This window comes from Triturus cristatus, chromosome 10 (genome assembly GCF_964204655.1).
Source record: "Triturus cristatus chromosome 10, aTriCri1.1, whole genome shotgun sequence".
Classification (NCBI taxonomy): domain Eukaryota; kingdom Metazoa; phylum Chordata; class Amphibia; order Caudata; family Salamandridae; genus Triturus; species Triturus cristatus.
Window position 1 is genome coordinate 139,683,213 of NC_140593.1, and position 21,815 is coordinate 139,705,027.

Consider the following 21,815-nt stretch of genomic DNA (forward strand, 5'->3'; position numbering starts at 1 on the left):
GCTGATATGAAGTCAAGTTACTGTATTTTCTATTACATAAAGCATAATACAACACTAAAAATACTTAAAAAGTCCTTCCTTGCTAACAAATATAAGAAAGGGTAAATACAAAATGTGTGAACAAAAGATTTGCCATTGATGAGAAAGTAGGATCCCATCTACACATCAGATGGAAGTAAGGTTAATATCAGCAATGGTTCTGATATACCGCAGTTGCCTTACTGCTAATTGTACTGCTGTTCCCTCCACCGACTGTGAAGCATTTTTCCTTATTTAGGCTACCATAAGCAACTAACTTTTAAAGGCATACTTCTATATTGCACCCCCCAGTCACCAAAACCAACTTTCTGCATAGCTTTCAGTCACTAATTGAGTACAGTCTCCAATCCAACAACTTCACTACTCTTGGCGACTTCAATTTTCATTTGGAAGCCAATGATGGCAAAGACAGAGAAACCCTCTTGGAAATTTCTTCAGCACTAGGTCTCAGCCAACTCATTAAGGATTCCACACACTCAGCTGGTCACACCCTCGATGGCCTCTTTACCAGTAATCCTTACATTACAGTTAAAATGTTTCTTCTGCTCAGTTGGTCTGACCACGGAGCCATCTTTTTTTTTTACTACCCAAGCCACTTGAGTCTCCTAATCGCACAGCCTGGCACAAGTTAGACATGGACACACTACCCCAACTCTTGGCACAGAATCAACCTGTCTTCCATTCTGATGCCATACTAGCATCTATCTACTACACTGACTGACTTAATGCCACCTTCATTAAATTAGCTTCTCCCAATTCCTCGCACTCCAACAGGAAGGAACTGTCTGCTCCTTGGTTCTCCGAAGCCCTGAGACTAGAGCAACAAGCCTGCCGAAGGCACGAAAGGTGCTGGCGAAAGCACTACGGTATGAAAGTAAAACACTCATACAAATTAGCGTTTGCCAAATACAAAAATCTTCATTAAATAAAAAGTAATTTTTGCACACTGATGATTGAAAATGCATCCAACTCCTATACAGAACTTTTTCAGGTGGTCACTAAGCTTACCTCTACCCCAAAAAACAATATGACTGCACGTAGCCAACAGTTTTGTGATACTCTGGCCTTCACCTTAAAAGGCAAGGTTGACCAAATCTGCAATAGATTTGGCACTTCTCATCCTGAAGCCAATAACAAGGGGAGACGCAGAGACGTTCTAAGGAATGGGCAAAGTGGACTCGGGCCCAGGGCCCCAGTCTTTCAGGGGGCCCCCTGAGAGATCTGGCTCTGTTCTCCACACAGTCCTTCCCTGATGACCTTGAATGATTCTTAAACATAGATTGTTTAAAATACTATTTTCCTGTAATGTGTTTTAATAAGAATGATGTGTGGCAGTTTATTACAGATATTTTGCACAGAAACGTTGTTTGTTTTTCAACACCCTGCAACACCCATAGAAAAATGTTCCTTTTAGATCGAAAGAGGAACTCGGTTGCAGAGATTATTTGCAATAATACTAGTGAGCTGCTGCTATATTATAATATTGAAAAAACACATCACTATCCCTGAATATTAGATGGAAACACATTTAGAATTTGGACAAGTGTGTCAGTGCAGTGTCGGTCACCTGCCCAAAGAAGGCGTGAAAAAGCTGAAATTTGATCATAAATGTAAAGCTTGTTCTGAACAAGGGCCCCAAAAATATGTTTGGCCCAGGGTCCCCAAAATCCTTAAGATGTCCCTGCGGAGACCTCAGACGGAGCAGGGCTACTCCCTCTCTCTGAAGTTTCTCCCACATCTCCCAATCAAGTGGCCTTCCTCCTGCTCCAAGCAAAATCAGTGTCCCCTTAAGGCCCTTGCCTCCCAGGATAATTAAGCTTATACCGGAACTTATCACCACTAATCTTTCAGCCATTTTCAACACGATGTTCTCATTGGGTGTGTTTCCAACCAGATGGAAACAAGCCTCCATTCTTCTGCTAATAAAAAAGCCCAATCTTGGCCCTACCAATCCTAATGGACCTCAAGACCTGGCTTCTTGATGAAACTCAGTAAAAACTGCAGGATCTGCGGAACCCCCAGTACCCAACTCCCTCAGCGCCTTGAGACCCATTACGAGTGAGTAGCTTGCGCTTTACAAACCGCCTGATTGATTGAATCAACACCGTCCCATCTCACGTCGTTCCCCTCCCCGCGAAAATTGCTGAAAAGATCATGAACTTAGAACTTTCAAAGTTTATCTAAGGCAACTATTTGCTGGACTCTACCCAGTATGAATTTAGACCAGGGCACAGCACAGAGACGGCCCTCATTAAGACCACAGAAGAGATAAGAGCAGCCTTGGACAGAGAGGGATCGGCTGCCCTCATTCTTCTTGACCAATCCCCCAGCTTCGATACGGTGCACCATAAGTCCCTGATCCACCGTATGAACACCATAGGGTTAAAGAAAAGGCCCTCTCCCTGCTAACCACCATCCTTTCAGACAGGACCCAAAAGTTGAACTTGGGCCTATTTGAATCCTAACCTTTTACTCTGCCGTGGGGAGTCCCACAGGGATCTTATTGAGCCCCACGTTTTTCATATTTACGTTTCTGAACTGGCTCCTCTGATTAAAAGTTTCAATCTAAATCTTACTTCTTATGCTGATGACACCCAAATGCTAGTCGTAGCCCTTGACAAAGACCCCTCAGGTCCCCTATGTTTCCAGGACTGTATGAGAGCAATCAGTCTCAGGGTGAGTAAACAGTGCCTGAAAACTCAGCTCTGGAAAAACGGAAGTAGTATTGTTCAGGAATCTCTTCCTCTCCTGGTCCCCAGTCTGGTGGCCTGATAAGCTCGGCCCGCACCCATATCTGTGACCAAAGCCAAAAACCTGGGGTTCCTTACTGATGAGAAGCTCAAATATGGAGTCCAAGTCTCCGCAGGGGTTTCGTCCTCCTTTCACACTCTAAGGGTGATCAGGAAAATTCTACCCTACATTCCTAATAAGACCAGGGAGAATGTGATCATGGCCTTAGTCCTAAACGCAGCAGCCAAAATGATCCTTGACCTACCAAAATTTCACTAGATTGCCCCCGGATTCTGAAAGCTGCATTGGCTCCCGGTTCACAAGTGGGTCAAGTTTAAGGCCATCTGCTTGGCTCACAAAGGCCAATTCACTCCTTGCAGTGGTACATCCCCAACAGACTCCTATGTTCCACTGCGTCCAGAATGCTTGCGATCTCCAGAGTCAGAAAAGCTAACTGGGGAGGTAGGCGTTTTGTCGTCAGTACAGCAAAGCTATGAAATAGTCTTCCTGCTTACCTCAGAACTATTCCACCCCTTCTTGCATTTAGGAAGGAGCTCAAACAGTGGCTCTTTAACAACTAAGATGGTCTTAATTCTGCATGCTTAAGTTCAGTTAGTGCCAAGACACCCATGGGTATTTTTGCGCTTTATAAGTTGTTTTACCATATCAATGGATCAAAAAGCATCCTTCCTCTTGTTTTAAAAATATTGACCTTGAACAAGGTGGGTCACAACGGATATCAGTATTGTAAGCAAGTGTAAAGGACGCTGTTCCTTTTGAATATACTTGCCCGGGTGATAAAGCAAAATGCCTTCAGTCTCAAAAGAGATTACGTTCTCAATTAAAAAGGTCTCCCAATGGGCTCGAAATGATCTCAAAATGATCTCAAGGAATGTAACACACTCTCCTAAACTCTGTTCTGCGGAAAGGCTCTCAACATGTCCAAATCCAGACCTAGAGCGACTGCTCTAATTCCTAGGACACAAAGAAATCAAAACCTAGTTCATGCAACTGACGATAACGTATGTTTCGTGAAAATAACACAGTTCACAGTAAAGTCTATCAATCTAACAAGAACATGTAGTAACTAAAACATGTGTGGGAATGAGACCCTCTGGTTTTCCATCACCATCTCCAACTACAGAGCTGCCTGCAGTCTGTCTTGCAAATGGATAAAAAGGGCCAAACAGATGAACTTTCAAATGTTTATTTCATCAAGATTACAAAAAGTAATGGAATAGCTGTCATCTAGAATGCTCCAATTCAAACACACTCAGTGACAAGTCTGGCTACCTAAACAACAATATATATCCACTATACACAGAGCTTTGGGCTGTCATAAAGTGGGTAGATCAGCAAAATAACTTTCCAAAATGACCAGCATGGCCGATCCAGATGACTTACTGGCAACACCAAAGTACTCAAAAACTAGAAGTTGCATGGAAAAGATTACCTATGGAATCTATGCCACTGTTAATGGTGGCTACTGGTGACAGTCAAGATTTAAACTAGTGTAAGCCGCTGGAAATGGCAATGTCTGTGCATGAAGATTTATTTAAACATATTTTAGTATTTTTCAGGACCAAGCATGAAAAAGAGGTGGACTAGAATAGAAATTGCAGATAAATTACAGGTTCAAAGGATTATGTTTGCAGTGAACTTTTAGTGCTAAAGATAGTGTGCACATTTTAGCCAGTGAGAATGATCGCTTTCTGACAAAAGGGCACTAGCAATGCTGTGTGGTTACTATGAGACAACAAAAATGTGTGGGTCCTCTAGGGAAGGAAATTCAATGCCCCGTACCAGGAGAACATGGAAAGGTAATCCCCCCACATACCACCTACATTGTCTACCGAAGATCACTGGGTAGTAGTGGCCAAAGCAGTGTCAGGGAGTAGTGATCAATTTTTTAAGCAAGACAACCTGCAATATTTTTACACAAACTTACAAAATAGCCATAAAGCACAATATGTTTTTGTATATCAATGGTAGAATACCTGCCGAGAAGATGTCCATTGCACGTTTCAAATCTCCCCTACTTCGTTGACTGTTGTTTACCAAGTCAACCAGTGGGGTTGACGCATCTTTCAGAGACTCAAGGTCAGTGGCAAACATACTACCCTCTACAAAACGCTCAGGGGCAATATAGCAGGTCCTTCGTCTGGATGTGTCAAAGAAATAATTAAAGTCTGCTGGATTATCTTCAGGGAGATAGGTTGGTTTAAAACTGGCAAAATCAGTTAAAAGAACCCAGTTCCAACTTGTCACCATCACATTTTCAGTCTTGATGTCTCCATGACGAACACCGGATTTGTGGGCTTGATCCACAGCTGTCAATATTTGGAATGCCAGCCACCTCTTTTCAATGTTGTTAAGGAAGGGTCGAGTGCTGATTCGGTCATAAAGATTGTCTCTCACATACTGCCGAAACAGCATCGCAGCTTTTTCAGACAAGGTGCTCTTCTGGAATGGAAGGCAGTTCTGGGCCGAGCACAGTCTAATTTTTATTTCTTCAACCTCTTGCTTGTATCTGGGTAGTGGTAAAGATGGGTCCTGGATTGCAAACACTTTCACTGTCACAAGACCTTCTCTATGCTTGGCGCGTGCTACTTTGAAAAAGCGAGTACTCCCAAGACTTTTGTCATATTCAAAGTCATGTATGTCAGAGAAATAGCTGTCAACAGAGAGGATCTGAGAAGGTGCAATCCCAGCCAACTGGTTCCCCATGGTGGCAGCAAGCCTGTATTAAGTAGTAAATATGAAATACCTACATCTGGAACACAAAGAAAGAGTATAAAAATGTGTTAGGACAGTAAGGCAAACATAGTCAACAGTATTACATTTATTTACTGGAAGACAAACACTAAATATTTAGTGGACCTATTTGACCCCATAAACTAGAAATAATAAATGAACATTTGTTGTGGTTGGACTAATTTCTGATCTAGTAAACTCACAGGCGCGGACATCAAATCCAACACAGCCACAACGGTATGAGCCTCTAGAAATCAAAATGAAAGAAAATTGCTAATATGGACTTATTAAGTTTGTTTTATTCACCCTTATGTTAATATTGAATGTCTAAAGAATGTCTGCATAACATTCTATAATTTTGTGAGGTTAATTCTTTAAGAAGTAGAACTCTCTAATTAAAAATGATAGTGTAGAATGTTTCACTATCCGAGGTCATCAAATAAAAGGCATACTTTAGGATTTGCTAGAATTAAGTGTGTTTGGGGTGGCAGTGCCTGTGATTTTAACTAAAATAAGTTCCCAAATCACTTATGCAAGGGAAAAACCCATTGAATTAAGTAGATTCCTTACATTTGAAGCAGTGAAAACAAGAATCCAGCAATTGAATAGGGCATCAATACATATTGTTCAGCCTAAATGAAAAACACTGTTGACTTGATTCAATAAAAAATGTAACAGTTCATGCAGAGATTTACATCTCCACATGATCGTACTTTAAACTTTTTAATAATTCACAAACATTTCCAAAGGTTTGTTTGGAAAGCTGCGACTGGTGCAGGTTTCCCCACACTCCGGGTGTAAAAATAGGCAGTCATAAGCCTAGCTACCCTTACCAGGAATACTTCTGTGAATTGCTTGGAGGTGCAAATGGGGGTATTTTCAACATAAACATATGTTTACATCTGAAAATACCTTTTTGACTCGGGACCATGTTCCAAATGTTCTTTCCTGAAAGCAGGGCAAAGTAGCATCGGCTACTAAATGCAGGTACAACATTTTTCAAAGCGTATTTTAACAGATTGACATGTTAACAAAAATTATACTTCCTTACTCCGAAAGATCAACAGGAGAATGATGCATATAAAAATATTGTGTCCATATAATCAATTAGGATGCAAAAGCCACCTTTTACAAGCTATATAAATGGGACAACTGTGTGCTAAATTCTGAGGAGAATTAACATATTTTGACAATTTATTTAAAAGCATTTGAAGAGTGTTTTAAACCTGTGATGCACCTAAACCTAAATCTTCTCAATACCTCAAGACAAGGTACACCTTAAACGCTCTCGGCTTTAGGCATGTGTGCTCAAAAGGACTTAATGATTATTTTTCCAGCAACAGTACTTCTCTGTAGAGACATTCACATGGAGAATTTTAAGAGAAAGGACATATCAAAATGGTGCTGACAGCCAACCACTCTTCTGTCAGGTTTGCTAGCCCTTTCACAACTAAGTTTCCCAATTTCTGGTGCAAATGTATTAGTAGAACCAACGAGTTATACATCAACATTCTCAGTGTCCTTTTTGTTAAGCATTTCACATATAACTAATAATCACTACACTAGGAAGAGACAAAAACTGAACTATTTTTAAGCTGTCTATACCCAGATCTGTTCAAATTTCTGGGATTATAATAACAAATGGAAATGATAAAAAGCGACAGAAAGTAGTCCTCTTAAACATACAATGGGAAAAAGCGATTACAGTGTTTTACATGTTGGTCTATTGTGCTGACGTAATTGACCTAGTTCCTCTCTTGGTGGTCTTCAGGGGAAATTGTGATTACATGACAGGGGAGAATTTGGCCAGTAGATTGATCAGATCGATCAGAAGATTTTGATGGGACATCAGTGCAAACCGTCTCCTGCATAACTACCCATCCCACTGCAGCACAGAGACCTTAGCCATTGTTACGTGCATTTGTAAAGCACAATATCACCTGCAAGGGTTTCGTAGACTACGCCCTCCTGACCACAGACTGAGGTGACCTCTACTGCCTGATTTTCCTGGACCTCTCAGCTCCCTTTTTATCAGTCAACCATTCCACTAACCTCCGCACCCTGAAGGCTCAAATGGAATTCACTGCAAATATCCTCCACTGGTTCTCATTCTAAACTTATACAAAGAAGAAGGTAGTACGCGCACTCCCTGAAGTTTCCCAAAGTTTTCAAAGTTGTACCGTGCTCACGGGGTATCACTCTCCGAGATGGAGTGTAAATGAAAACAGTGAAAAGCACCCCCAATGATTTGGGGTGTGTCCCCCAGGCACTGGCTAAGAGCCGCGTGTGCGGTTTTTGACTTATTTAGTGGAAATAGTTCATCACAAGTTGAGTTGTTTTTGAAATAAAGCTTTTATTGTTTTCTATTCGTTCATAGAAAAACAATTGGCAGTTTTAATCCATAGTTGACGATATCTCCATTGTGATTTACAATTACGTGATCATTCCCATAATCGTTCCCAATGCATTTCGGCAGAACTTGCCTTCATCAGGGGAGATCTATAAACAATTATGCACATCATGAATTTACGATATTTATACTGAGCGAGGATACAATACAATGTACATGGTTGAGACGTTGGTGAAAAACGAGTTGCTAAAAGAGCATCGGGTGACGATCAAACCATAAAAAAGAGAGAAGGTAATGGTGAAAACTAAGTGATTGATGGTATGTATAATAACGGTGAAAACACATAAACGAATAAGTAAGTGCCCGTGGGTGGACGGTAAAAAATAATAAAGTGTGACTGACGTTTTATACTGCTAACGAATAACGGGTTGTGCAGGGTGACTTCGTTGTTTGTAGAAGGTTATAGCGAAATTACGGGTTGTGCCGGTAATGGTCGTAGAGTATCAAACGACTAAAAAGAAGCTGTTAGTGTTAACCTGCGGCAACGGTCGTAAAGTATCAAACGACTAAAATGAAGCTGTTAGTGTTAACCTGCGGCAACAATGTTACTAAGCATGCAGATAAATAGGTTTCAGTACGCGCTGATGTCTGCGTAGGTGTTCTCTTACCGAGTATACGGGATTCTGGTGCGTGGATTCAGTTTGTGAAGTGGTAGTCGGGATTGGTGCGTGAATTTAAAAAACGAAGGTGTAATCACGTGATATGGGTGATGTATTAGAGGGTGAAGACAGACTATATGATGATAGTGGGTGATGATGTAGAAAGAAAGACTAAAAACATGACGGGAGGGTTGAATACGTGAGAATGCAAGCGTGATGAATGAAATTGAAAGGAGGCAATTAAAAAGAGCAATAAAGATAGAAATAAGTTTCTAATATGAATTAATGTTGAGAAAGTATATTTAAGAGTTAGAGGATAAAATGGTAAAGAGAGAGGAGTGGAAAAAAAGGGGGAAAAAAACTGGGTGAAGAAAATTAGTGAAATGAATGAAGGCAGTGACAACATTTCTGAACAGAACATGGTTTGGGTAAGACAGTGCTGGTGGGTAATCCTTCTCTAAATGATTAGTGATTTCTATTAAAGGTAGCAGGAAAATTCCGTACGATCATTCATTCCTTTCGGCTTCATAGAGTTCAATAGGTATATCCAATGGTTTTCCCGTTGTAGGAGGAAGTTGTGATTATCTCTCCCTTCTTTTTTCTCGATGGTTTCCAAAATGCAAAATCTCAATTGGCTGACTGAGTGCTTTGCTTCCGTGAAATGTTGGGCAACTGATGACTTCAATTGTTTAGTTCTTATGTTGGACTTGTGTTCGTTTAATCTGACTTTGATTTTTCGTTCGGTTTGACCAACATAAACCATGCCACAAGGGCATTTGAGCATGTATATGACATTGGAAGTGTCACACGTAGCTGTTGTTCTGATTTTGATTTTGTGTCCTTTCAGTGGATGTGTTATGTGCGTGCCTTTGATGATATTGTGACAGTTATTGCAGTTTAGGCATGGGATGGTCCCTTTAAATGTTTGTTGAATGGTTGGTTGCGTTTGTTGTAGAATTACCCCGATGTTTTTGTTCCTGGTAAAAGCAAAAATGGGTGTTTCATCAAAAATGTGGTTGAAGTCTTGTTCCAGTGTAAGAAGTTGCCAATGTTTGCGAATGATTCCTTTGTATGAGGTGCTCAAAGTTGAATATTTGGACACTACAGTGATTTGGTTTTTGGAGTTTTTGATTTGAGGCTTCAGAAGTTCATTGCGAGTCTTCATGGATGATCGTTTCAGTGCTTCGTGCAATACCTGATCTGGGTATCCTCGAGATCTGAATCTGTTCATTAGGGTATCCGTTTGTGTATTAGATCTGATTGGGCTGGAGACAATTCTTTTAATCCTCAGCATTTGTGAGTATGGGAGGTGTTGTTTGAGGGGTAAAGGGTGAAAGCTGTGATAATGAAGGGTGTTGTTTCTGTCCGTGGGTTTCCGATAAAGATCTGTTTCGAAGCTGGTGGAAGATCGGGTGATATTAACATCCAAAAAGGTGATAGAGTGGGTACCCGTGTTGAAAGTGAACTGTATGCGTTGGTCGATGTGATTGAGTTGTTTCAGTTGATTTTCAAGGATATTGTTTGGACCATTCCATACTATGAAGATATCATCTATGAATCTTAAGTAGAGCTTTAGGTGATCCGCCCATGTTTTTATGCTTAGAATGTTGTCTTCTTCGAACCGATTCATAAAGATATTGGCGTACGCCGGGGCTGCACAGTTTCCCATGGAAGTGCCCGTTAGTTGTTGGAACCACTCATTGTTGTGTTGAAAATAACTGTGTAGAAGGGTGAATTGCATCAATTCCATTAGAAAAACTTGTAGATCTTGTGGATAGTTGGATTGTAATAATGCGTGTTCTATGGCTTCCAAACCAGATGAGTGGGGGATGAATGTGTACAGGGAGTTCACGTCCACTGTACATAAGATGATGTTCTCTTCTTCGGTGATGGTTGTTTCATGTAATTTAGTTAGGAAGTGAGTTGTGTCCTTGATGAAGGATCTCATGTTGTAAACACTGGGTTGCAAGTGACGGTCAAGATATTTACCCACTGGTTCATGTAGGCTTCCTCGTGTGGTGACAATAGGTCGGCAAGGTGGTTGGGTTGGGTGTTTGTGAATTTTTGGTACCAAAAATATAGTGGGGCTTTTTGGGTTAGGTTGTATGAGGTACTTCTTAACCTTCTCATTGATGGTACCCATTTCGAAGGCTTTTTGGATCAAGGATTGTAGAATTCCCATGAATGATGTTGTGGGGTTGAATGCCAGTTTCATGTAAGTGTTTGCGTCCTGTAAATGTGCCATTATCTGGGAATTGTAGTAATGGGTGTTGAGGATGACTAGAGCTCCTCCTTTATCAGCCTTGGTACAGATAATATCTCGATTTTGTGCAATCGCTTTGATGATGCCTAGTTCCTTGTTGGTAAGATTTTGTAGTTTGGGTGTCTTCTTAGGATTGAGTTTTGCTATGTCTTTTTTCACTATTGATTCAAACAGGTCAAGACTTTTGTGGCTTATGGGTGCCATGAAGGTGCTTTTGACTTGTAAGCCCATGAGGGGGTCTTGTTCCTGTTCATTAGTGGTTTTTAGGATGTTGTCAAAGAAGTGGCGCAGTCTGAGTTTTCTCATCAATTTGAAAAAACTAATGTCTAGTTCAAGGGTGTTGCTAGAGGTCGTTGGTACAAAGGACGTGCCTTTCTGTAAGATCCTAAGTTCGATGTCACTGAAGTGGTGATCAGAGATGTTGATGACTAGGTTCTCTGTTGGTTCGCTCGTTTCTGTCGATCCTTCTTGTTTGAGGTTGTCCGAGTTTGAGGTTGATCCTTCTCTTTTTCTTTGTCTCCGATTTTTTCTGTTGCTCCTCCTGGGTCGTCTTGGCCTGTGTGACCTACCCCTAAAAAAGAAGCAGGTGAAGGAACCGTTTCTTCGGAAGTTACGGAAGTTGAGGACGTGGTTGATGTTGAAGGTAAGTCGGTTGGTACCGTGGTTTCCGGTGTACTATCCCTAGGAGTAAACTTTCTGGGTTGTTGAGTACGATCACTGTCCGACGATGAAGTGTCGGTGTTGGCTGAATATGGTTTATTTTGTCGGCGTTTGGCGTATATTTCTGCCCATGAGTATACTTCTCCCATCTTGTAATCCGTTGTATCCCTGCGAAATTTGCGAATTTTGCGTTCATTCACTTCCGCGGTGTGTTTAGCTAGTTGGGAGTTAATGTCCTCTAGTATGTTAGTCAGTTCCTCTGGTGTTAATGAGTTCTGTAGCTCGTTTTTGATGTCGTTGATATATTGTTTATAGATCTCCCCTGATGAAGGCAAGTTCTGCCGAAATGCATTGGGAACGATTATGGGAATGATCACGTAATTGTAAATCACAATGGAGATATCGTCAACTATGGATTAAAACTGCCAATTGTTTTTCTATGAACAAATAGAAAACAATAAAAGCTTTATTTCAAAAACAACTCAACTTGTGATGAACTATTTCCACTAAATAAGTCAAAAACCGCACACGCGGCTCTTAGCCAGTGCCTGGGGGACACACCCCAAATCATTGGGGGTGCTTTTCAATGTTTTCATTTACACTCCATCTCGGAGAGTGATACCCCGTGAGCACGGTACAACTTTGGGAAACTTCAGGGAGTGCGCGTACTACCTTCTTCTTTGTATAATTCAGTCCGACTCTCAGTACGCAGCACACCACCAACAACATGCAATTCGACGAAATATCAAACCTCACGGACACTAGAGCGGATACATTCGCCTTCGGGCATGACGAAGCAGCCAGAATTTACGCTCTTATACACGAGGATTCCACAACATATTCCAGTCACAACACTAAAGAACAGAACATTCGTCAACTTCTCTACCTTTCTAAAAAGGAGATCAATCAGCGTCTTCATGCAAGTACCATGATCAGATACCACAAAGCGCAAAGAATTCCCAGGGGTCTCAGAATACCACTAAAACCTTCGCTTTGCAAGAACCAACAAAAATTCAAAGACAAATGGTTTGCAATTCTGAACAAATGTTCGCTCGATCTAATTCTTTTGATCATCGAAGAATTGTCATTTATACTGGAAGAACTTACGAAAGATATCAACGACATCAAAAACGAGCTACAGAACTCATTAACACCAGAGGAACTGACTAACATACTAGAGGACATTAACTCCCAACTAGCTAAACACACCGCGGAAGTGAATGAACGCAAAATTCGCAAATTTCGCAGGGATACAACGGATTACAAGATGGGAGAAGTATACTCATGGGCAGAAATATACGCCAAACGCCGACAAAATAAACCATATTCAGCCAACACCGACACTTCATCGTCGGACAGTGATCGTACTCAACAACCCAGAAAGTTTACTGCTAGGGATAGTACACCGGAAACCGCGGTACCAACCGACTTACCTTCAACATCAACCACGTCCTCAACTTCCGAAGAAACGGTTCCTTCACCTGCTTCTTTTTTAGGGGTAGGTCACACAGGCCAAGACGACCCAGGAGGAGCAACAGAAAAAATCGGAGACAAAGAAAAAGAGAAGGATCAACCTCAAACTTGGACAACCTCAACCAAGAAGGATCGACAGAAACGAGCGAACCAACAGAGAACCTAGTCATCAACATCTCTGATCACCACTTCAGTGACATCGAACTTAGGATCTTACAGAAAGGCACGTCCTTTGTACCAACGACCTCTAGCAACACCCTTGAACTAGACATTCGTTTTTTCAAATTGATGAGAAAACTCAGACTGCGCCACTTCTTTGACAACATCCTAAAAACCACTAATGAACAGGAACAAGACCCCCTCATGGGCTTACAAGTCAAAAGCACCTTCATGGCACCCATAAGCCACAAAAGTCTTGACCTGTTTGAATCAATAGTGAAAAAAGACATAGCAAAACTCAATCCTAAGAAGACACCCAAACTACAAAATCTTACCAACAAGGAACTAGGCATCATCAAAGCGATTGCACAAAATCGAGATATTATCTGTACCAAGGCTGATAAAGGAGGAGCTCTAGTCATCCTCAACACCCATTACTACAATTCCCAGATAATGGCACATTTACAGGACGCAAACACTTACATGAAACTGGCATTCAACCCCACAACATCATTCATGGGAATTCTACAATCCTTGATCCAAAAAGCCTTCGAAATGGGTACCATCAATGAGAAGGTTAAGAAGTACCTCATACAACCTAACCCAAAAAGCCCCACTATATTTTTGGTACCAAAAATTCACAAACACCCAACCCAACCACCTTGCCGACCTATTGTCACCACACGAGGAAGCCTACATGAACCAGTGGGTAAATATCTTGACCGTCACTTGCAACCCAGTGTTTACAACATGAGATCCTTCATCAAGGACACAACTCACTTCCTAACTAAATTACATGAAACAACCATCACCGAAGAAGAGAACATCATCTTATGTACAGTGGACGTGAACTCCCTGTACACATTCATCCCCCACTCATCTGGTTTGGAAGCCATAGAACACGCATTATTACAATCCAACTATCCACAAGATCTACAAGTTTTTCTAATGGAATTGATGCAATTCACCCTTCTACACAGTTATTTTCAACACAACAATGAGTGGTTCCAACAACTAACGGGCACTTCCATGGGAAACTGTGCAGCCCCGGCGTACGCCAATATCTTTATGAATCGGTTCGAAGAAGACAACATTCTAAGCATAAAAACATCGGCGGATCACCTAAAGCTCTACTTAAGATTCATAGATGATATCTTCATAGTATGGAATGGTCCAAACAATATCCTTGAAAATCAACTGAAACAACTCAATCACATCGACCAACGCATACAGTTCACTTTCAACACCAGTACCCACTCTATCACCTTTTTGGATGTTAATATCACCCGATCTTCCACCAGCTTCGAAACAGATCTTTATCGGAAACCCACGGACAGAAACAACACCCTTCATTATCACAGCTTTCACCCTTTACCCCTCAAACACCTCCCATACTCACAAATGCTGAGGATTAAAAGAATTGTCTCCAGCCCAATCAGATCTAATACACAAACGGATACCCTAATGAACAGATTCAGATCTCGAGGATACCCAGATCAGGTATTGCACGAAGCACTGAAACGATCATCCATGAAGACTCGCAATGAACTTCTGAAGCCTCAAATCAAAAACTCCAAAAACCAAATCACTGTAGTGTCCAAATATTCAACTTTGAGCACCTCATACAAACGAATCATTCGCAAACATTGGCAACTTCTTACACTGGAACAAGACTTCAACCACATTTTTGATGAAACACCCATTTTTGCTTTTACCAGGAACAAAAACATCGGGGAAATTCTACAACAAACGCAACCAACCATTCAACAAACATTTAAAGGGACCATCCCATGCCTAAACTGCAATAACTGTCACAATATCATCAAAGGCACGCACATAACACATCCACTGAAAGGACACAAAATCAAAATCAGAACAACAGCTACGTGTGACACTTCCAATGTCATATACATGCTCAAATGCCCTTGTGGCATGGTTTATGTTGGTCAAACCGAACGAAAAATCAAAGTCAGATTAAACGAACACAAGTCCAACATAAGAACTAAACAATTGAAGTCATCAGTTGCCCAACATTTCACGGAAGCAAAGCACTCAGTCAGCCAATTGAGATTTTGCATTTTGGAAACCATCGAGAAAAAAGAAGGGAGAGATAATCACAACTTCCTCCTACAACGGGAAAACCATTGGATATACCTATTGAACTCTATGAAGCCGAAAGGAATGAATGATCGTACGGAATTTTCCTGCTACCTTTAATAGAAATCACTAATCATTTAGAGAAGGATTACCCACCAGCACTGTCTTACCCAAACCATGTTCTGTTCAGAAATGTTGTCACTGCCTTCATTCATTTCACTAATTTTCTTCACCCAGTTTTGTTCCCCCTTTTTTTCCACTCCTCTCTCTTTACCATTTTATCCTCTAACTCTTAAATATACTTTCTCAACATTAATTCATATTAGAAACTTATTTCTATCTTTATTGCTCTTTTTAATTGCCTCCTTTCAATTTCATTCATCACGCTTGCATTCTCACGTATTCAACCCTCCCGTCATGTTTTTAGTCTTTCTTTCTACATCATCACCCACTATCATCATATAGTCTGTCTTCACCCTCTAATACATCACCCATATCACGTGATTACACCTTCGTTTTTTATATTCACGCACCAATCCCGACTACCACTTTACAAACTGAATCCACGCACCAGAATCCCGTATACTCGGTAAGAGAACACCTACGCAGACATCAGCGCGTACTGAAACCTATTTATCTGCATGCTTAGTAACATTGTTGCCGCAGGTTAACACTAACAGCTTCATTTTAGTCGTTTGATACTTTACGACCGTTGCCGCAGGTTAACACTAACAGCTTCTTTTTAGTCGTTTGATACTCTACGACCATTACCGGCACAACCCGTAATTTCGCTATAACCTTCTACAAACAACGAAGGCACCCTGCACAACCCGTTATTCGTTAGCAGTATAAAACGTCAGTCACACTTTATTATTTTTTACCGTCCACCCATGGGCACTTACTTATTCGTTTATGTGTTTTCACCGTTATTATACATACCATCAATCACTTAGTTTTCACCATTACCTTCTCTCTTTTTTATGGTTTGATCGTCACCCGATGCTCTTTTAGCAACTCGTTTTTCACCAACGTCTCAACCATGTACATTGTATTGTATCCTCGCTCAATATAAATATCGTAAATTAATGATGTGCATAATTGTTTATAGATCTCCCCTGATGAAGGCAAGTTCTGCCGAAATGCATTGGGAACGATTATGGGAATGATCACGTAATTGTAAATCACAATGGAGATATCGTCAACTATGGATTAAAACTGCCAATTGTTTTTCTATGAACGAATAGAAAACAATAAAAGCTTTATTTCAAAACAACTCAACTTGTGATGAACTATTTCCACTAAATAAGTCAAAAAACGCTCACGCGGCTCTTAGCCAGTGCCTGGGGGACACACCCCAAATCATTGGGGGTGCTTTTCAATGTCTCATTCTAAACTTAACACTGACACTAGTTACTTCACATGGCCACTTCCAGGACCAATTAGATCCCCATCACCTGCGGTAACTGTTTGGAACCCCATGGCTCCATACAGTTACCTATCATCTTCATCCTCTACATATAGCTCATTGAGGCTCTACTCATAGATAACAGCATGAAGATTCACCAATATGTTGACATTAAACAACTTAATCGTAAAGTCCCCTCTGCCTCAGGCATACATACAAGGCCTCAAACACTTCCGGCACATCAGCCAGACCTGGATGTTCAAAGCTTACCTGAAGCTCAACCCAACCAAGACAGAACTCCTTATTTGCCAAGAAAAACAAGCAAGAAATAATACAAACCTGGTTCAATGACATGCACCTTAATGGCTTCAAACTCCAACTTCCATGCCACAAAAAACAAAGATGATCCAGAAGCAGCTCTCTCCTTAAGATACGTAACCATTTCTTGCAGAAAACAACTTTAAAAGCCCTTGAACTGTCCCATCTGGATTGTAATAAAGCCCTGCTCCATGACCTCCCAGGCTTCACAGAGGCCTGCCTTAAAGGCATCCTAGACAACACGTCTCATCTAGGTCCTGCAGGAATAAGATCACATCACCCCAATCCTTATGGAACATTAGCAACCCTTGCTGGCCCAAACCATCCTCAAAACCAGCCGCATTATTAGAAAGCCAACAAGAGCAGCACCCTTCACTTACCTGGCAGACAAGCACACCATCTCTGTTGGCTCGTGGCACACCCAACCAAGACACCATCAGATTGGAGACCAAAAACTATAAAGAATGAAAAAACAGGCAGTAGACCTTCTCTATGCATCAAGGAATTGGAACAACATCTCCGTATCCAGCAGGACTGCCTCAACACTGCTCCAATTTAGGGCACCGTTATAGTGGCACCGCTTTAAAGACACGACAGCACAAAGCAGTAATATTACACGTCTCCTCCCAGAACCCAGGTACCTCTTTAATCACTCGCTGCCTGTATTCCTGCCTTTGACCCTGTGCAACGCTCCACTGCCTAGGTTTGTGCTATTAAAATAGCACAAACATAGACTCATCTTCCTTCACAGAAAATGCACTTCAGAGTACACTACATGAACAGGTGCAACAATGCACACATGTTGCTTAGTCATATATGGCGATTACTGGACTGTTATAAGCAGAGAAGCGATGGTAAATATAATAATCGAATAAAACGTTAGTGCAGCGCTTTTTTTTTTTAAAGATTACCACTTCAGATCTGGATAATAATGCTGAAGTTATTTTAATATAGTAATATATCTAATGATTGCACTATTATCAATGCACAACAAAGGAAAAAGTTAAAGTGCTCTTTCGCCTTATGGAATGTCAGCTTCTCTACGAGCGAGAATCTGACAGACTACAGATACAACCTGAAACTACTGTCTGAATAAACAAATCTGGTATAGGCAAAGTGACAACCAGACTACTTACAGGGCCGCCCGTGAATTCAGCTTTATGTCTATGGTCCATTGTTGATCTTTTCACGGATGTCATTTGCCTGTAAATCCAGTACTTCCGGGTCGCATACCAAAAAGATCCCATTGCACAACATATTCAGGGAGTCTTGTGAGAGTGGGAGGTACTGGTAATGTGCATTGAGGGAAATCATTGGAGCAATTGTCGGCACCTCGGCCAATCCTAGTGCTCCGCAAAGAATTTCAATGTGCTGATTGGTTGCGGAGTCTGCACGTGCCTCCAGTCCTACCTTTCTTCAGAGGGTAGATACTCGGCAGGCTGGCTGGCAGGGTCGTTTTTTTGTGGTTTGGCTGGCGCTCTTGATGGGGAGTCAGCCTCTTTCGACTTAGGCAAGGTTTCTGGCTGATCCATGGTGGTCTACAGTGGGCGATGCTTGAACTCTGTCACGACTCGAAGTCACCGCGGCGGTCGAAAGGACCTGTTCACAAGTGACAGCCGGTCTCTCACGTGACCGAGACTCGTGAGCAGTAGTGGTCGGTGACTCGTCCTTCACGCGAATCTTTCGGCAGTTTAATCTCTAATTTATTGGATTATGAGTTAATGGGAGTTACTGTGCATACTAAGTTTGAACCGTCGGAATTCTGCATAGTATTTCCAAGTTATGAAAGTACTCCTGTTTGTTGCTGGGTAGGGTTTGAGGGAGGGCGTTGAATACGTAACAGAGGAAAGGGGGGAAAAAGATGCCCCGGCAGGGAAGCATTGGGTCCTCAGTCTTTTAAATACCTATTATAGGATAACACCCTTCCATTTTATTTCTACACAAGTCCTGAAATTGGGCACGGACCACCCTAGAAACACTTGAAGCCCTTTGTAAACCAGGAGGATCACCTAAAAAGTATTTTATCATTATTTACGACAATACTAGATAACGATAGAGCGGTATTTTTCAACAGGCGTATATTAAACAAGCATTTACAATGCAACGGTATCGGCATTGTTAAAGTTAGAGCTATTGGCATTGCTCATGACATTATTTTTGTTTATGTTTTTGTTTTTAAAACATTTAAAGAAACAGCATTGTTATTTACAATGTCAATAGCTTAATCACTCTCAAATGCGAGACCTACTGCATTTGCACCCACACACACAAAGCCCCCCACACACACCGAGCCACCCACAGAGCCACTCACATAGAGCAACCCACACACAAATAGAGCCACCTACACACACACACGCAGTAGCCCACTGACCTATTTACATTATGTGCACTTTGTGATCTGCATGGTACATGTTCTTTGCTGCGCTCGGTAAAACGTGGTGTGTAAATCACAGTTTGGCTCCCTACAACGAATGCACAGTGCTTCAAATTAGTACCTCTGTTTGCACCTGGTTGGTATTTCCCTGCAAGTTATAATTAAGCCCAAGGGCGAGTATGCTGCAAGTTTTAAGTCTCGGGCGTGTCTTATGTAGCAAAGCTGTGGTACTTCCCAAGTTCGTCCCATTAAAGCTGCATATAAAGCAAAGGCCTCCTTCAGTTTCACGGGGTACCTCTCTTCCTCCATGTGCTTCTGGATTGAAACAGGCAGGTGGGGCGGCACAGGGTTGTAAAGCAGTCCATGCTCATCCTGGGTGGAATTACTTAATTGGTCCTGTAGGACCTGATTGGAGAGGGGATTCGTAGAGATCATGCAAGAATGCACCAAAGGAGTCTCTTCTCCGGCCCAAGACAGGTTATCAGTTTCACTCCCTTGAGCCTTAAAGCTCCCCTCCCTCTTGCTCAACAAACCCCACTGCATCAGGCAGACCATCCCCACACTCACCAAGGGTCGAACTCATGGATGATGCTCTTGAAGCGTATGACACCGAAGAGCCTGGAGCAGAATCCGGCCAGCCAGGCCAAGAAGAGGATGGTGAAGGAGAGTAAGGACTGCCAGCCCGCCGGCTGCGAAAGCCCACCGGCCAGGGCCCCTCCGGAAGAGGAGCTGCCCCCGGTGACCTGGCCCGAGGAGTTGGAGGCGGCAGCTCCCTTCTGCGGCCGGCTCTCCAGCGCCGCCTGCTACGCCATGCTTGAACCCGGGGCTGCGGAGTCGGACCCGCCGTTGCTTGCGAGCCGCTTCCCTCCGCTGCCGGCCCCGTGTGCGCTCACTGTGCCCGCTCCAACGGCCACAGCCACGCGCTCTCTCTCCAGCCGCCACTAGGAGTCCTCCGGTTCCCGGTCAGCAGCCTTCGCAGCCGAGACCTAAAAAAGTAAAGAGGCCAGCCTATGCCTAGACAGATAACCAGACAGGCCGTAAATCCTGAGAAACAAATGAAAGTTCAGGGTCAACCCTTAATGTATGAAGGTCGTGAGCCAACTTTCATACTGCAAATGCAACGGTATAATTAATTCAAATAATGAAAAAATGCAGCGTCGTATGCCTATGAAAGGCAAGTGTCGACATATGATTAAAATATGATAGACCAATCTGGCTCCAATCTAAACCAGACGCCTGATCGCGGTTCAACTACTGACAATATATACATATGCTGAGGCCAATTAAAATCAAGATGGCAACTAGAAACAATTTTTTTATTTTTCTCCCATGAAGAGACAAATTCAGACAAGCCAATATATTCAAGCAAGTGAGTAAATACACTCCGTGCACTATTACGAGCTGACCGGACAGAAAGCTGCCTCGCGTGCATGATCTATGTTAAAAATAGTCACAAATGCACGATCGCAAAGCCTGAAAAAAGTCAACAAACGGATATCGGGGTCAGAAAGGAGCCAATAAACACCGAGACGCTCCCAGGTCTCACCTCGATAAGAGCCGTTCAGGCTCCCGCAGAGCGGGGTCGAAGCGTGCTTTCACTTCCTGTGTGGCTGGAAAACGTTTAACTAACCGACGCACACGTGATGACGTAGGGTGTCTTAAAGCTATAGCACCAATTGGATGACCCAGACATCTAAGGTTTTCGAAAACATATGTTCATAAATATTCGATGCAGAGGCCGCATTACCTCCTAATCTTCATATAAGAATGTCACCAAAATACATATGAAGTCGGAGACAAATGTCAGCAAAGAAATAACATCAAGTTTACCGGTATCCCTTTGATGTGTATCATGCCTGAAGTCTTGGTGCTTATTCCATAGACCGGGGGACGCAATGGCTGCAGAAGACCCCCATACAACAGCAGCGGCATTTTCGGATTCGGGGGCTTGTTTTTCTTTCTCTCCTCTTGCCATTGGCTGGAATGTTTACATTCCAGAGGAGAGAATGAATCGAAAAAACACGCCCACGAATCCGAAAAAGACGGGGCTTGTTTGGAGAGACAAAGCTCTTCTCCAATGACTGCCCAGCATTTAAGAGGACAGCCAATGGAGAAGAGGGGCGGGTTCAAGCCCCACTACTCCCAAGTCATTAAATCTCGCGAGCGAGACTGCGCAAGCGCAGCCTTCACTAGCCGAGACCTAAAAATGTGCTAGCATTCACGCCAAGAACTTTCAATTATATTAAGAGCAAGAAGCGTATATTATACTTCTTCCTTTGCTGCAAAAATACAGTAGCCAATGAAAGAATGTTTTACATACAACCAGGGCACAAGTCCTAAACAAGCATTGAAAATGCAATAGGTCTCGCCTTTTATTAAGTTAAAACCATTTGCTTTGCTAATGGTATTGCATAGCAAAGCAAATGGCTTTAATTTAATTAGCTCCCTGCTCCCGTTCCCGGCGAAGGTCAACAAACAACTGACCAGCTTCCTCGAAGAAAACAACATCCTGGACCCGTCCCAGTCCGGGTTCC

At 42.2% G+C, this 21,815-nt stretch overlaps 1 protein-coding gene across 2 annotated transcripts in view; it reads right to left on the minus strand.

Annotated features, from left to right (window-relative positions):
• Positions 1-18,691, minus strand: part of PIK3R4 (phosphoinositide-3-kinase regulatory subunit 4) — a 188,811-nt gene extending 170,120 nt beyond the window's left edge. Inside the window, exons 1-3 of one of the 2 annotated variants that reach the window (XM_085630648.1) lie at positions 18,044-18,691; positions 17,288-17,362; positions 4,767-5,542 (exon numbers count right to left, since the gene is read on the minus strand). In XM_085630648.1, the coding sequence (XP_085486774.1) occupies positions 4,767-5,496 (730 nt within the window). In that variant the 5' untranslated portion in view covers positions 5,497-5,542; positions 17,288-17,362; positions 18,044-18,691. The remainder of the gene's footprint in view (positions 1-4,766; positions 5,543-17,287; positions 17,363-18,043) is intronic. The other variant, XM_085630647.1, reaches the window with a different exon arrangement.
• Positions 18,692-21,815: the final 3,124 nt, after the last annotated feature.